At 33.6% G+C, this 15399-nt stretch overlaps 1 protein-coding gene across 2 annotated transcripts in view; it reads right to left on the reverse strand.

Moving 5' to 3' along the window:
* Positions 1-15399, reverse strand: part of SPATA6 (spermatogenesis associated 6) — a 129338-nt gene that overhangs the window by 61281 nt on the left and 52658 nt on the right. For both annotated transcript variants that reach the window (XM_079131065.1, XM_079131064.1), the window contains exons 7-8: positions 12399-12692; positions 8728-8815 (exon numbers count right to left, since the gene is read on the reverse strand). In XM_079131065.1, the coding sequence (XP_078987191.1) occupies positions 8728-8815; positions 12399-12692 (382 nt within the window). The remainder of the gene's footprint in view (positions 1-8727; positions 8816-12398; positions 12693-15399) is intronic.

A 15399-nucleotide genomic window follows, 5' to 3' on the forward strand; every position in this document is an offset into this window, starting at 1 on the left:
CCCAGGACCAGAGAGATTCTCAGCCGAGTTCCGCAAGACCTTCGAAGAAGAATTAACACCAATACTCTCAAATTATTCCATGAAACAGAAAAGGAGAGAACCTTTCCAAACTCATTCTTTGAGGTTAGTATCATCCTGATACCAAAACCAGACAAAGATGCATGAAGGAAAGAAAACTTCAGACCAATATCCCTGATGAACAGAAACACAAAAATTCACACAATAAAATTCTGGCAAATCGCATACAAAAACATACTAAAAAGGTAGTGTACCACAATCAAGTGGGGTTCATCCCAGGCATGCAAGGTTGGTTCAACATATGGAAATCAATAAACATAATACATCCTATTAATACACTTAAACACAAGGATCATAAGATTATCTCAATAGATGCAGAAAAAGCATTTGACAAAATACAGCACCTCTTCATGTTCAAAACACTAGAAAAATTAGGGATAGTAGAGACATACCTCAATATTTAAAAGTTATCTGAGCTAAGCCCAAGGCCAACATCATTCTAAATGGAGAAAAATTAAAAGCATTCCCTCTAAAAATTGGAACAAGACAGGAATGCCCTCTTTCACCACTTGTATTCAACGTTGTACTTGAAACTCTAGCCAGAGCAATCAGACAGAAGAAACTAAAGGGATAAGAGTAGGAAAAGAAGAACTCTATCACTATTTGCCAACAGTATGATTCTATATTTAGAAGATCAAGAAAATTTCACCAGAAAACTTCTAGAACTCATAAATGAAATCAGCAAAGTAGCAGGAGATAAAATCAATGCCCATAAATCCAATGCATTCTTATACATAAGTGATGAATCCATTGAAAGAGAAATTAGGGAAACTACCCCATTCACAACAGCCTCAAAAAAAAAAAAAAAAAAAAACACTTAGGAATCAATCTAACAAAAGAGGTGAAAGACCTCTACAATGAAAAATACAGAACACTAAAGAAAGAAATTAAAGAAGATCTTAGAAGATGATTGCAATTCCTATTTAAATCCCAATGACATTTTTCATAGAACCAAAAAGACAATCATGAAATTCATTTGGAAAAATAAGAGACCGAGAACAGCCAAGGCAATCCTTAATAAGAAGAGTAAAGCAGGAGGCATCACAACACCAGACCTTAAACTATACAACAGTATACAGTATACAACAGCAACAGTAATAAAAACAGCATGGTATTGGCACCAAAATAGACATGTAGATCTATGGTACAAAATAGAAGACATGGAGACAAACCCACATAAATATGGTTATCTCATACTAGACAAAGATGCCAAAAACATACATTAGAGAAAAGATAAGCCTCTTCAACAAATGGTGCTGGCAAAACTGGAAATCCATATGGAGCAAAATGAAATTAAACTTCTATCTCTAACCCTGCACAAAAATCAGCTCAAAGTAGATCAAAAATTGGATACCAGAACAGAAATCCTGCGCCTAATAGAAGAAAAAGAAGGCCCAAATCTTCATGTCAGCTTAGGACCTGACTTCCTTAACAAGACTTCCAAAGGCCTTAAAATCAGCATAATACAGTGACAAAGGCATATCAATATTTATAGCAGCTCAATTCACAATAGCTAAACTACGAACCAACCTAGATGCCTTTCAACAGATGAATGGGTAAGTAAAATGTGGTACATATATACAGTGGAATATTACTCAGTTTTAAAGAATGATAAAATGGCATTTGTTGGTAAATGGATGGAACTAGAGAATATTGTGCTAAGTGAAATAAGCCAATCCCCCCAAATCCAAAGGCCAAATGTTTTCTCTGATAAGTGGATGCTGATCCATAGTGGAGTGGGTAGGGAAAAATGAAGGAACTTTGGATTATGCAGAGGGGAGTGAGTGGAGGAGGGGATGGGAAAAAAAAATCTTCAATAAAAATAAATAAATTTTAAAAACCCAGGAGGATAAATGTCTTTAGACTCTAAAATGACATCAGAATATAATTTTTTAACCATATAACTAAAGGAACTGAAAGCTAAGTAGTGACTAGCAGTTTTCATTCAAAACAAATGAGACAATCAGTCATGAAAACATTTCCTTAGCAAACATCTTTAAAAATCTGGATCCACCTTCTCCTAAAGGACCATACACACTGAAACTAGTCCAATAATTTAGAGCCTCTGTATCCTACCTCTCTCCATAGTTGACCTTCACCCACAGTCTCAGATATGATTCACTTCCTGGGGACAAATCCTAAATAAGCAAGGATTTAAGGACTTTTAATCTAAAACTTACCACTTCTATAGCAACTCATTCTTTTTATCAAATTCTTAAGCTCCATTCTGACAATTATAGCCAACATGTGTTTCCTATGTGTGAATCTATATCTTGGCAAGTTCCATGGGATTCTGATAAAAAGGGTACTATTACCTTCCTTTCCATAATTTCCAAGAACTAAACCCTCTTCTGGTAGGTTGTACTACTAATTACAAAAATTTCCTGATGCTGAATGTGTGTGCCTACTTCAAACTTCAAAGAGATCTGTCCCCACAATCCTTTTCCAGCACTTGTCCACTCTTATTTATCTAATGCCCACAAAACATTCTAAGGTTGGCCTCTGGTCTCCTGTGGATCTTCATCATCTAAAGGGCAATGTGTTTACCGTAAGTCAATTCCTATAAGGACAAGCAAGATTAGGATATCTAGCTTTATTTTTTTAATATTATTTTAGTTGTTGATGTACACATGCTAGGCAAGCATTCTACCACTGAATAGCAATCCCAGACCCAGGATATCCAGCTTTTTTATAAAATAAAGCCCATGCTGATACAAACTTCTAAAAAGGAAAAATTTATAACAAAGTGTTTCCTATCTCTTGCTCACTTGTGCTTCATTCACCCAAAACTGCTTATTCCCAATTCTAAAAGAATCATCCCTCAGTATTCAACAGGAATTGATTCCCGGACCCACTGTTGATAACAAAATTTGTGGACACTCAAGTATCTTACATACAATGGCACAGTATTTGCATATAATCTATGCATATCCTCCTAAATCCATCTTATCAAAATGACTTACACTATCTAAAACTATGTGAAAATAGTTCTTACATTATTGAGAGAATGATGACAAAGAAAGTCTGTACATATTGTTACATATTGTTACAGACACAATTTTTTTCTGCCAAATATTTTAGGTCTATGGCTTTTTGAACCCATTGATGAAGAACCCCTAGATACAGAGAACTGACTATATTTTCATCATTCTCAATCCTGTGGCTATCAAAGTCTCAGTAACAAAAAAATCTCACTTTTCCCCTTTCTTTCTTGTCTGAAATAAGGCACAAAGCAGGTTCCCTGCTTATCATTAATTAGAAGAGTAATATCAGAGAACATACAGAAATGGTTTATAAATTTTAAAAAAATTTATGCTATTAGTTATTAGGAAAACAAATTAAAATCATGAGATAAGACTACTCACCCATTAGAATGGTTTTAAAAAGACAAAACAAACTTTTTCAAGGATATGGTGAAACAAAATCTCATATACTGATGGTGGGAAAGTAAAATATGCAGCCACTCTGAAAAACAGTTGGCAACTTCTTAAAAAGTTAAACATAAATTCACCATATGTATCAGTAATTTCATTCTTAGTATGTATCCAAAAAAATAAACATATATGTACACAAAGACTTCAAAGAAAATGTGCAGCATAGCTTCATTAGTAATAGCCAAAAGGCAGAAACAAACAATCCAGAAGCACAAGGAGGGAATGCAGACTGACTGTAAATGGGTATGAGGAAGTTCTTGGAATGATAGAAATGTTCTATAAATGGATTGCTGTGGTGGTTTCCAACTGTGCAAATTTATTAAAAGTCATTTAATTGCACACTTAAAACAGGTGAATTTTATGGTATTCAAATTATACCTAAATGAAGCTATTAAAAATGTGAATAAAAAATAAAGAAATAAACCAAAGAAGGAGTCCTTAATAAATGATACTGTTTAGCTGCTTCTACTTAAATAAGAAATCCAAAGAAGAACACATTTAAATGAAAGCTGTGACAAAAGAGATATTTTGTTAATAAGTACCTACATGATAACTACATGCTCTTCGATTCTAAACAAGTAACATATTACCATTGATTGCTTTCTAGTCAAGATGTAACACATTAGGATTTGGAATGCTATTTCTAATTCATTTTATTTTACAATAGTAACAAAGGGATTTAGTGCCAGTTTGCAAAGGATTACAATCACATTAGAAATAAAACTCTATTAAAGAATCCTAAAGACTCCTCTCCTTGAGACTCACATCTTAAATTCCTAAGCAAAAAAAAAAAAGAGGGCAGGATGATGCCCTTGCTTCAAATACAAAAGTGAAAGGATGAAACTTCTAAACCAAACATTCTTGCATTACAAGAGACACTGAGTTTCATCAAAAGGACTATAAAAATTACAAGTCCATATGTACCATAACATCTGGGTGCGGTGGCACACGCATGTAATCCCAGTGGCTCGGAAGGCTGAGGCAGGAGGATCATGAGTTCAAAGCCAGCCCCAGCAAAAGCAAGGCATTAAGCAACTCAGTGAGACCCTGTCTCTAAATAAAATACGAAATGGGGTTGGGGATGTGGTTCAGCGGCTGAGTGCCTCTGAGTTCAATCCCCAGTTCCTCCTCTACCCTGCCAAAGAAAAGAATATGTACCATAACAATTCCAGATAGAGACAATGTATTTTATAAAAGTAGAGAAAAGGATTAGAATACTGTTGAAATAGGAAGGAACTTGGGTTAGAAGACCTAGTCTAGACAGCATGCTCATTTTGTAACTCTTCAACAAGTCACTTAACTTCTCTAGTCCTCTAAGTTTTCTTGGTTATATTTAATTAAATACATCTTCAGATGATTATTATGAGGATTCAATGGATCACTGTCCATGAGAATAGCATCCTATGAAAACTGAAGAATTATTAAATAAGACAATTTGGCAAGAAATTGTTCAGGAAGAATTTTTTTGGTACCAGGGATTAAACCCAGATTTAACCCAGGGTTTAACCCAGGTTCAACTACTGAGTCACATGCCCAGCCCTTTTTAGTTTTTATTTTGAGACAGGGTCTTGTTAAGTTGTTAGGGTCTCATTAAGTTACTGAGGCTGGTTTTGAACTTGGAATCCTCCTGCCTCAAACTCCCAAACCAATAGGATTATAGGCATGCACCATTAGCATCTGGCAAAGAGAAATTCTTTTAGAGTAAAATCATAAGTGAAAACTCACTATGTTTACAAGATCTGATCTTAAGAAATTCCCACATGTATTTAAACAGTTGAGAAGAATTCAAGACAGAAATTGCTCAGCTGCCATACCCAGGACCAAAAAAAAAAGTAGTCAAAAAATATAAGAACTAAAATAAGAGAAACTAGAAAGGAAAACTCTTCACAATACAAAACAAATATGCACAGAGGAATGGAATTTTTTTTAAAAATTATTGTTTTCAGGCAACAATCATCAAAAGAGGTGAATATAGAGGTTAATATAGAGGTATAAAAGGATATTGCCTAGTCTTCAAAGTATCTCTCCATAATTACAAAGAAAAGAAATAGCACTTTTATGCTGAAAACACAGCAGAACCATCAAAATCTAGTGAGCAAAATTTACACCACCAGGAACAAAGCAATACCACATACTTCCCTGATTCAATGCAATGAGAATGACATATCACTTTTACTACATTCTGGGGAAAAATAAATAACTGAAATCTAACCATGAGGAAAAATTTCAAACAAACCAAATTGAAGTACATCCTACAAAGTAATTGGCCCATGTTCTTCAAAATTATCACTATCATTAAACACAAAGGAAGACTAAAGAATTGATCCATAGTAAAGAAAATTAAAGAGACATGACAGCAGAATGTGGCCATGGGACTTCTTTTGCTATGAAAATACAGGACAACTGATAAAATCTAGTTTTAGGTTGATGGACAAATTAATATCATTATATCACTGTTATTTTCTTCCTTTTGGTAATTGCATCACAGAAGCTAATGTCTGTATTAATCTGCTCAGGTTGCCATAACAAAACACCAGATTGGGTGACTTAAACAATAGAAATTTATCTCTCACAGTTCAAGAGGCTGGAAGTTGGAGATTAAAGTGCCAACATGATCAGGCTCTGTTGCAAGGACTCTTCCTGGCTGGTGGATGGTTGCTTCTTGCTGAGTCCTCACAGGGCATTCAGAGAGAAAAAATAATATCCCTGGTCTTTTCTTCTAAGTACACTAATCTCATCATGAGGGTACCACGCTCATCATCTCACCTAGATCTAATCACCTTCCAAAGGCTCAGTTTCTGAATACCATGACTTTGGGTGTTAGGGCTTCAACATGCAAATTATTAGGGGATACAAATGAGTCCAACCTCATGTCCTATCAAAAAGAATTGTATATAGACACATATTGATGAGGGAGGAGGAGAAAAAGAAAAAAGAGAAAGGGCAAGGAAAGCAAGTATTACTATGTGTGAAAAGTATGTAGGAATTCTTTGAATTACTTCTACTTTTCTATGATTACAAAATGAAAACTAAAAGAAAAAAAAAAAAAAAAGGAACTCATCAGTGACCTCTCTAATCATACCTCTATATACGCAGCTGGCTGCTTTAGTTAAAAGTTATTAGAAACTTCCAACAGTTTTGCTGGCAAATATATAATAGTCAAGAACTTAAGTGCTCCAAAAAAAATTCTTCCAAAGAAACATTCTGTTTTGAAGTTACTTTCCATTGGTGTGTTCATAAACCATTTTCCAAGTCCATAAGTTCCTTCCAAGAAGGGAAACAGTGTAACATCTGCTTCTAATTTCACATAATCTGCTATTCTGGATATAAAAGATTTATTGATTACCACATTTATTTCCTGTTAGTGCTAAAGAACAAACAAACAAAAAAAATGCATACACTGCAGGTTCTCAGAAAAGAATGTCTCATTTGTCATTAAAAAAAAGATTATACACTTTAGTTCAGAAAGTCAGAGCTCTCTGCATGTTATGATACTACTTTTCTTTCACTCTCATTTTTATTCTATTACTTTCTCAGTGAGTAGTAAATTAACTTTATCTATTTATTTATTTATTTTTGGTATTGGGGATTGAACCCAGGGGCACTTTACCACTGAGCTATATCCCCAGTCCTTTTTACTTCTTTATTTTGAGACAGGGTCTCACTAAGTTGCTAAGGGCCTTACTGAATCACACAGGCTGGCCTCAAAATTTGCAATTCTCCTGCCTCAACCTCCTGAGTTGCTGGAATTATAGACATGAGTCACTGCTTCCTGTAAGCAGTAAATTAACCTTAAAGGCTGCTAGTAAATACTTGAATGAATTAACTAGCCACTGTCTCCAGATAGTAATAGTCAAATATCCCTCATAATACAGTGCTAATTATACTTCTTCATAAAAATCATCTTTATATTGAACTTAAGGAAAAAGCTACCTAACTTTAAGGCCTGGGGCAAAAGATTTTAAAACATTCTTATAAATTAAACCTAAAAGATATTATAGAAAACAGAGTTAACACTCCAACATAGTGGTGCAGGCATGGACTTCCTTAACAAGCCCCCTAATGCTCAAGGAGTAAAACTAAGGTTCAATAAATGGGACAGCATCAAATTAAAAAGCTTCTCCACCTCAAAGGAAACAAGAATGTGAAGAGGGAGGCTACAGAATGAGATAAATGCTTTGCCAGCTACTCTTCCATGAAGGGACTGATGTACAGAACATAGAAAGAACTCAAAAAACTTAGTACCAAAAAAGGGAAAGACCAACCAAATAATCATGAAATGGATAAAAGATCTCAAAAGAAATATAAATGGCCAAAAAATATGAAAAAAATGTTCAACATCATTAGAAATCAGAAAAATGTAACTCAAAACTGCACAATTTCATCTTCTTAGAAATATGAATTATTATAGTTGTATTGAAAGCTGATGCCTATATTTACATGCAAGGCATTTAGCACAGCAGCATTTCCCAAGTTCCCTTCCTTCTTTATATAATATATTGATTATCAAAAGAGTTAAAATTACTTTTTCAAGAATGCCAAGTTTATAAGCGGTAGAACAAATATTCAAATATCTAAATACAGGTTCAAAACCCATAACCCTGATCTTCCCACTAGGCTGTTTCCAACTTGTCTAGTTCTGTTTAACTCATGATAGGGAGAGAAAAGTGTTCCATAGTCAAATAAGTTTAGAAAATGTTGATTAGGGGTTGGGGATATAGCTCAGTTGATAGAGTGCTTGCCTGTCAAGCACAAGGCCCTGTGTTCAATCCCCAGCACCACAGCACCACCAAAAAAAAAAAAAGAAAGAAAATGTTGACTAGAACAAAATTAACTAAGTTATTTTTCATTAGAAGATGTCACAATTTTTTAAATGCTAAAAACATTTTGAATCCCAAAGAAGGACATGGTTTATAGTAACACAGAAATTCTATTATTTTTAGGGAGTACCAATATGGATGCTCTACCAGTTGTAAAAAGTCATACGTCAACACATTATAAAATAATACAGGGGCTGGGGAGATAGCTCAGTTGGTAGAGTGCTTGCTTGCCTTATAAGCACAAGGCCCTGGGTTCGATCCCCAGCACCCCAAAAAAAAAAAAAAAATACAGCAAAGAATCTGTTTTCAGTAACAGATTCAGAACTGAGCCAAGGTAAAGGCTCAGTTGTACCCCAGGCAACTAAATTAATCAAGAGAAAGAACTCCTAGCTTACCATTGTGCATCCTGGACCACCCATCTCTTTCACAGTCTCTACCAGAGGATCCAAATAAAGCATCAGTCCTGGGACTTGGAGGATCAACCTAAAGGAAGAAAGACTTCCAATGTAAAGAAGAAAAGAGCTTAACCGTTCCCAGTCTTCCCATTTCATGATATCAGGAAAACAACTAGAGTACACACACCAGAAGTTAGTCAAGTGTTTTGCTATACGTTTTTAAACAAATTGAAATTAAACTCTCGAAAATTTTATTTGTACATATGTATATGTATAGAGAGAGAGGCTTTATTTGAACAGATTTGCACTTAAAATGTCCACTAACTCACTGCCTTGTTTTCCATTACTAAGTTTTAAAAAAGACCAATCTACTTTATTTAGAAAACAATTTTATCCATTTGCTGTTTATCTCCTTAGGATATATAATTTTTGTTTTTTGGGAGTACCAGGGATTGAACTCAGGGGCACTGAACCACTGAGCCACATCCCCAGTCCTATTTTGTATTTTATTTAGAGATAGGATCTCACTGAGCTGCTTAGCACCTTGCCATTGCTAAGGCTGGCTTTGAGCTCGTTTTCCTCCTGCCTCAGCCTCCAAGCTACTGGGATTACAGGCATGCACCACTGCACCCGGCAGCATATACATTTTTAATTCAAACTGTTTCTACTTGGCTGTGTAATTTACAGATTAATTGTTTCTACTTGGTTTTATAATTTACAGACAGTAATTGTCAACCACATTTTTAACCAAAAATAGAATGATAAAAATGTGTAAAAAAATACCTATTCAGAAAAATTAAAAACTTTCTTGCATCAAAAAAAAAAAAAAAGGGCTTGGAAAAGCAACCCATGGATTCAGAGAAAACAACTGTGAATTCTACAACTCAACAACAAAGTATAACAGAAAATGAGCAAAAGGCTTGAGTAGATATATCTCCAAAGAAGATATATGAACACGTGAAAAGATGCTCAACATCTTTAGTCATAAGGGAAATGCAAAGCAAAACCACAGTGAGACACCATACACACTAAGATGGCAACCACAAAAACGAAACAGGGCTTAAGTATAGTGTAGCGGTAGAGTGTTGGCTTAGCTTGCAAGTGGCCCTGGGTTAGATCCTTAACACCAAAAAAAAAAAAAAAAAAAAAAAAAAACACACACACAAACAATAAAAACAGAAAATACACACACACAAACAAACAAACAAACCCAGAGAATGTGGAGAAACACATTGCTGGTAGGAATGTAAAATGATACAGCCACTGTGGAAAACACTGTGCCAATTCCTCAACAAGTTAAGAACAAAATTACCGTACGAAATACAAATCTACCATGAGATATTGAACATACTGGAAAATTTGTGCACAAATGATTCATGGAAGCAATAACCAAAAGGTGAAATCAACTCAAATGCCCATCAACAGAGAATGGATAAAACAAAATGTGGCATACATTCTTCAACAGAATATTATTCAGTCACATAAAAAGGAACCAAGAGGAATACATGTAACACAGATGAACACAAAAAGCACTGTGCTAAGATAAAAATATCAGATATAAAAAGTCAATATTGTTTGAGTACATGCACATTGAATGATTGAATAGGTAAATTCATAGAAAGAAAGCAGACTGGGGGTTTCCAAGGCTGGGGTAAGGGATGAATGGAAAGTGAATTCTTCATGAGTACAAGGTTTCTATTTATAGTGATGAAAAAGTTCTGAAACCAGATGATTGCACAACATTGTGAATATCCTTAATACCACTGACTAGAACACTTTAAAATAGTTGAAATTATAAATTTTATATTAGGTATATTTTAACACAATAGAAAAAAGACATGCATAAATGAAAAAAAGAATGCATAAATCTTCTAGGAGAATTGTGACGGTTGGAAACAGCTAATTGATTGCTTAAATCAGCTTCTTCTAAGACTGTTTTTCATACCATGAACTATTAGTCTTTCCTAAAAGTGTTAACATTTTACATATGCATATGTCAAGTTAAAGTTTGGTTACCAATTTGCTAGTGTTTTTTAAACAATGAATGGTCAAAGAGGCAAAAGTAATTCTTGTTAATACACACATTTGGAAAAATCCAGTTTTCTATTCAATAATGTAAGCAATTGTCTAACTGTAGCCTTAGAAGAATGTATTTCTGTTCATAGAAAATTTGAGAGAAAAACCATTTAAATAAAAATTTCAAAGTCTATACCAAGCCATATTAGAATTCCATTTTTAACACTGCCATGAATAGTAATAATAAAACAAACATTTTATGAGCAGACATTTCTCTTATTTTTTTTATGTTTAATCCCCATAAACTTGTTTACCTTTGTACAGGTACTTTAATTGAGATGCTGTTATTTATTCATATTAGAATATAACACATTCTTTCAAATTAATTTATAATTGTGGGCAGACATAAAATTAAAGTCATTCTAAAATTGCCACCAAACATACAGAAAAACACTACCATAGTAAATTGTAAAAAAAACAATTGGATTATTTTTCAAATGACAATAAAAAATGTGACCAGAGCATATAATCAAAATTTATAAAGATCAGATAAATATACTCATAATAACCTTAATATTACCTTTTACAGTATAAATTTTATCTTTATATTTAAAAATCTATTTTTGGTTTAAAAGAATAAAGAATTGATAGTTGAAATATAAAGATGGAATAAAATGTTGCTTAAGGCACATATAAAAGGTATAATAAAGAAAAATCTGAACTTTCAGATGGTGAATGTTCAAAAAGTTATTAGGTCACCAAAAGCATATATTTATACATTGCATTAACTCATTTTAGAAATTAGAAAAAATAGAGACTTTAAAATACTTTATACCTATCCAAAATGTTGTTTTGCTTTTATAGAAAAATCTTTAGGTTTAGAATTATGTATAGTAAGGTATTAATTAGTATTTTTTATTAATTTGAAAGCTTTTGGTAAAGAACTGCTTTTAAGATAAAAATACTTTATAAAAATTCAGGAATCTATGAAGATTCTGATAGTCCCTCATTGAATATTCCAATTTATATCCTTAAATTTAACCAAGTCATTGATTATTACCATAGGCACAAGGTTCTAAACTTCAGCCATATAAAAAGCAAGCTTCTGTAGAGAAAGATTAGTATATCCTGCCCTTAAGTTAACTCTCTTTACTTCTATAGGCCTTCCTATGCATCCCCATCAAACACTGATTTGCTTCAGAGATTCATTATACAAAGCTTTCTTAAAGGACATAATTTCAAAGGACACCTGCTTTTTTTAAAAGTCGGAGTAGGTGCAGGTCTTACTTTTCATAAAGAATATTTAGTTCTCTTTTAAAATCATACTCTGTCATTTTGGTGTTAATGTCGATGACAACCAAATTCAATTTGTAGAGTTATTAAACTGCCCACTATAGTATAAGGAGGAAGGAAGTGGGAACTTAGAGGATTTAACATGACATTCATAATGCAGCTTGATCTCTGTCAGGTTTAAAGACTGAAAAAAGCATGTTCTTTTATATTAAGTTAATTTTTCATTTTAGATTGCTGACTAATAATAGTTCAGGAAAGAATTATTAATATAAACTAGAAACTGAAAGACATTTTAGAAAAACATTTTAGTGGCACAACAGATTTGATCAGTTTCAAATGGAAATGCTTGAGAGAGCACATACATGTCTAATCACAAATGGAGGTTTATCTGTTTCTTTTTTGAATTCATAGGGCCCCAGATTTAAATGGGCCAGCCGCCGCCTGGTGTCTTCCGATAGCTCACACATGCGTCTTTTTGTGTAGGGAGATGGAGAGTGTGATTTTGAAGAAATTGTAGGCTGTTCGTAGCTTTTTGCGTTAATGCAATATTTATTTCTCTCAGGTGACTTGGATTTTTTCTTTTGTGATCTTGATGTTCTATTTTGCAGTCTGCCGTGTGATTTTTCAACTGGAGCCGAATGGTAAATAAATTTATCCTAAAAACAAAACATAAAATTTAAATTGGACAGAAGATATATTTTTAAAATTCTACAGGTAGAAAAACTTTTAAAGTATTTTAACTAAGACCCCAAAAAATCTATCAAAGTCAACTGGATCATCAGTCCTTCCTATTTGTGCTAATCCTGGAGAGATGTCAAGTCAGTATTCTCAAACATAACTCTTCATATAGTAGTTGATTGAACTTCCTTCTAAATTCTAAGAAGAACTTTATGAAAATTAAAGCCCAATATTTCATCATTTTAAAAATTCAAGAAAGAAAGCCAGAAAATAGTTGTTCAGTATGCTAAAATATTAGTGCAAACATTTGGTATCATTTATATTTAACTATTTAAATATACTGGCTACACAATTTAGGAAAACTATGTTTAATAATGCTAAAACTATACATATCCAATTAGTTGATTATGAAATTCTTAAGAATAAAACTGGAAAAATACATTTCATTCATTCTCCTATAATCATATAAGTATGCACAACATGAACCTGAAGAACAATTTTATACCTATTTTAATGGAATGTATTATTTTGGTTATATAAGGTAAAGATGATTTTAAGATCCCTTCCAAGCTATAATTTTACAGATAATGACAGTTAACCATACCATTTTAATTATAGTTCTATATTTTTATAAAAGTAAAAAATATATAAAAACATATCATAAACTTTAATAACTAGCAGTTTGTCTTGTTGTAAACTGGGAAGTTGTCAGTTTTTTGAAGTTATAAAGCAAACTTCAGCCAGGCTTGGTGGCAAGTGCCTGTAGTGAACTCAAGAATTTGAGACTAGTCTGGACAACACAATTTTGTTGTGTTATTAGAAAAACATTTCATTTTAAAAGATTCTGTCTTTATAAATGACTTAATAGTTGGATTACAAGTAATGTCAGATATCTTCATGCATTATCTACTGTTATAAGAAGCTTTTTAATAAGAAAAAATGAACAACTGAGAATCTTCAAATGTTTTCCTAACTTTAATCACTTGTAAAAACCAGAAATCCTACCTCCTTCTGTACTTCCTCAATTGCCCTCCATATTTGCTAGGAGTGTCTAAGTAAATAAAATACTAATGTGAATAGAAGGGAAAAGGATAAACTTTCTAAAACAGATAATACGGCCAGGTGTGGTGCAGCACACCTGTGATCCCAGCAACTCAGGAGGCTGAGACAGGATAATTACAAGTTCAATCATCCTGGATCATCAGTAATCATCAGGATGATTACTTAGTGAGGTCCTAAGAAACTGAACAAGACTCTGTCTCTAAAAAAAAAGGGGCTGGAGTGTGGTTCAGTTGTTGAGTGCCCCTAGTTCAATTCCCAGCACCAAAATAATTAAATAAATAAATAAATAAATAAAATAAATTATTTTTAAAATGTTTAACTAAAAAAATAAAATAGCATACTGGAAGGAAAATATATTCTTCTAATTAGAAAAATAAGTGTTATGAATTTCATACAGACCAGCTGCATCGAATGGTTTCATCTTTCTTTCTTCTATAGTTCTTGATAAATTCTTTGACCTTCTCCCATTTTGTTCAGTACCCTTGAATATTCAGAATTTTTCTCTGTACCTTCATCTACCTCTATGACATCACCTTGTCTCAGAAAAAAGGAATTCTAGCAGTAAAAAGAATCTTTGAGATTTACTAAAACATTCACTCAATAATCTTTGGAAGATCTTGGAATTAGATTTCCTGTTTCTCAGCTTTATCTTCTATGGCATCTTGGATTTCATCAATATACAGACCCAAAGCATCCCCCAGTGTGAAAATCTCTTGCTCACCTAAAGCTCTTTTCCTCAACCTACTTCTTTCACTGAGTCTTGCCCTCATAACCTCCTCAGTACCTAGACCTCTCTCCCGTGGTCCTTTATTACATTTTTAGTATCCAGGCCCAGCTGACCTCATAATTATACCTGTTAGCAATGCTTAAACCTCCTTCTTACTCAACTCTGATTATACCAAATCTTCAATAACCATAACTTCTTTCTTCATTAAAGTTTTTTAATACTGCAAACTACTAGAGGAAGTTTTAAACTACACAGTATCTACCAAAAATGCATGCCGTCTAACCCTAATCCTTCCTTAATGCACTCTGTTCATGCCTAATAAAATTAAAATTAGTGCTGTGCTATACTCTTTACAAAATGACTGACTTATTTCCCTTCCTGTATCTACACCTAAGATAGCTCTTCTTCCTATGATGTCCTTGTTTGGCCATGTATCTTCCTTTGGCCGGAAGGGTCACTAGCACAATTGGTATAAGGGGAGACATGAAGAGTGGTTGTCCACTCTTACTCCTGTGAACCTTCCTGCCTTTACATGAATGAGTTAGATGGTAAGAGTCATCATGACCTCAGCTGAAATCAAGCTCATTACCAGAAATGAAAGGCCCTGCCTCAACCCAAATATCTGCCAATTACCAGACATGTGAGTAAAGTCATCCTAGGTCATTCAGCCCTACCCAAACAATAGAGACAAAAAAATTTCCCAGCAGATCAGATCCAAAGAACCATGAAAAACAATCACCATATTAAGCCACTAAGTTAGTGAGACTTGCTACACTGCAAAACTTGCATGAAATAACAGATTAACGAGCTAATAATGTTTTCCTTTTTTAATTTAAGTTGTCAATGGACCATAATTTTATTTATTTATATGCGGTGCTGAGAACTGAACCCAGTTC

This window comes from Sciurus vulgaris (genome assembly GCF_902686455.1).
Source record: "Sciurus vulgaris genome assembly, chromosome: 1".
NCBI classification, from domain to species: Eukaryota; Metazoa; Chordata; class Mammalia; order Rodentia; family Sciuridae; genus Sciurus; species Sciurus vulgaris.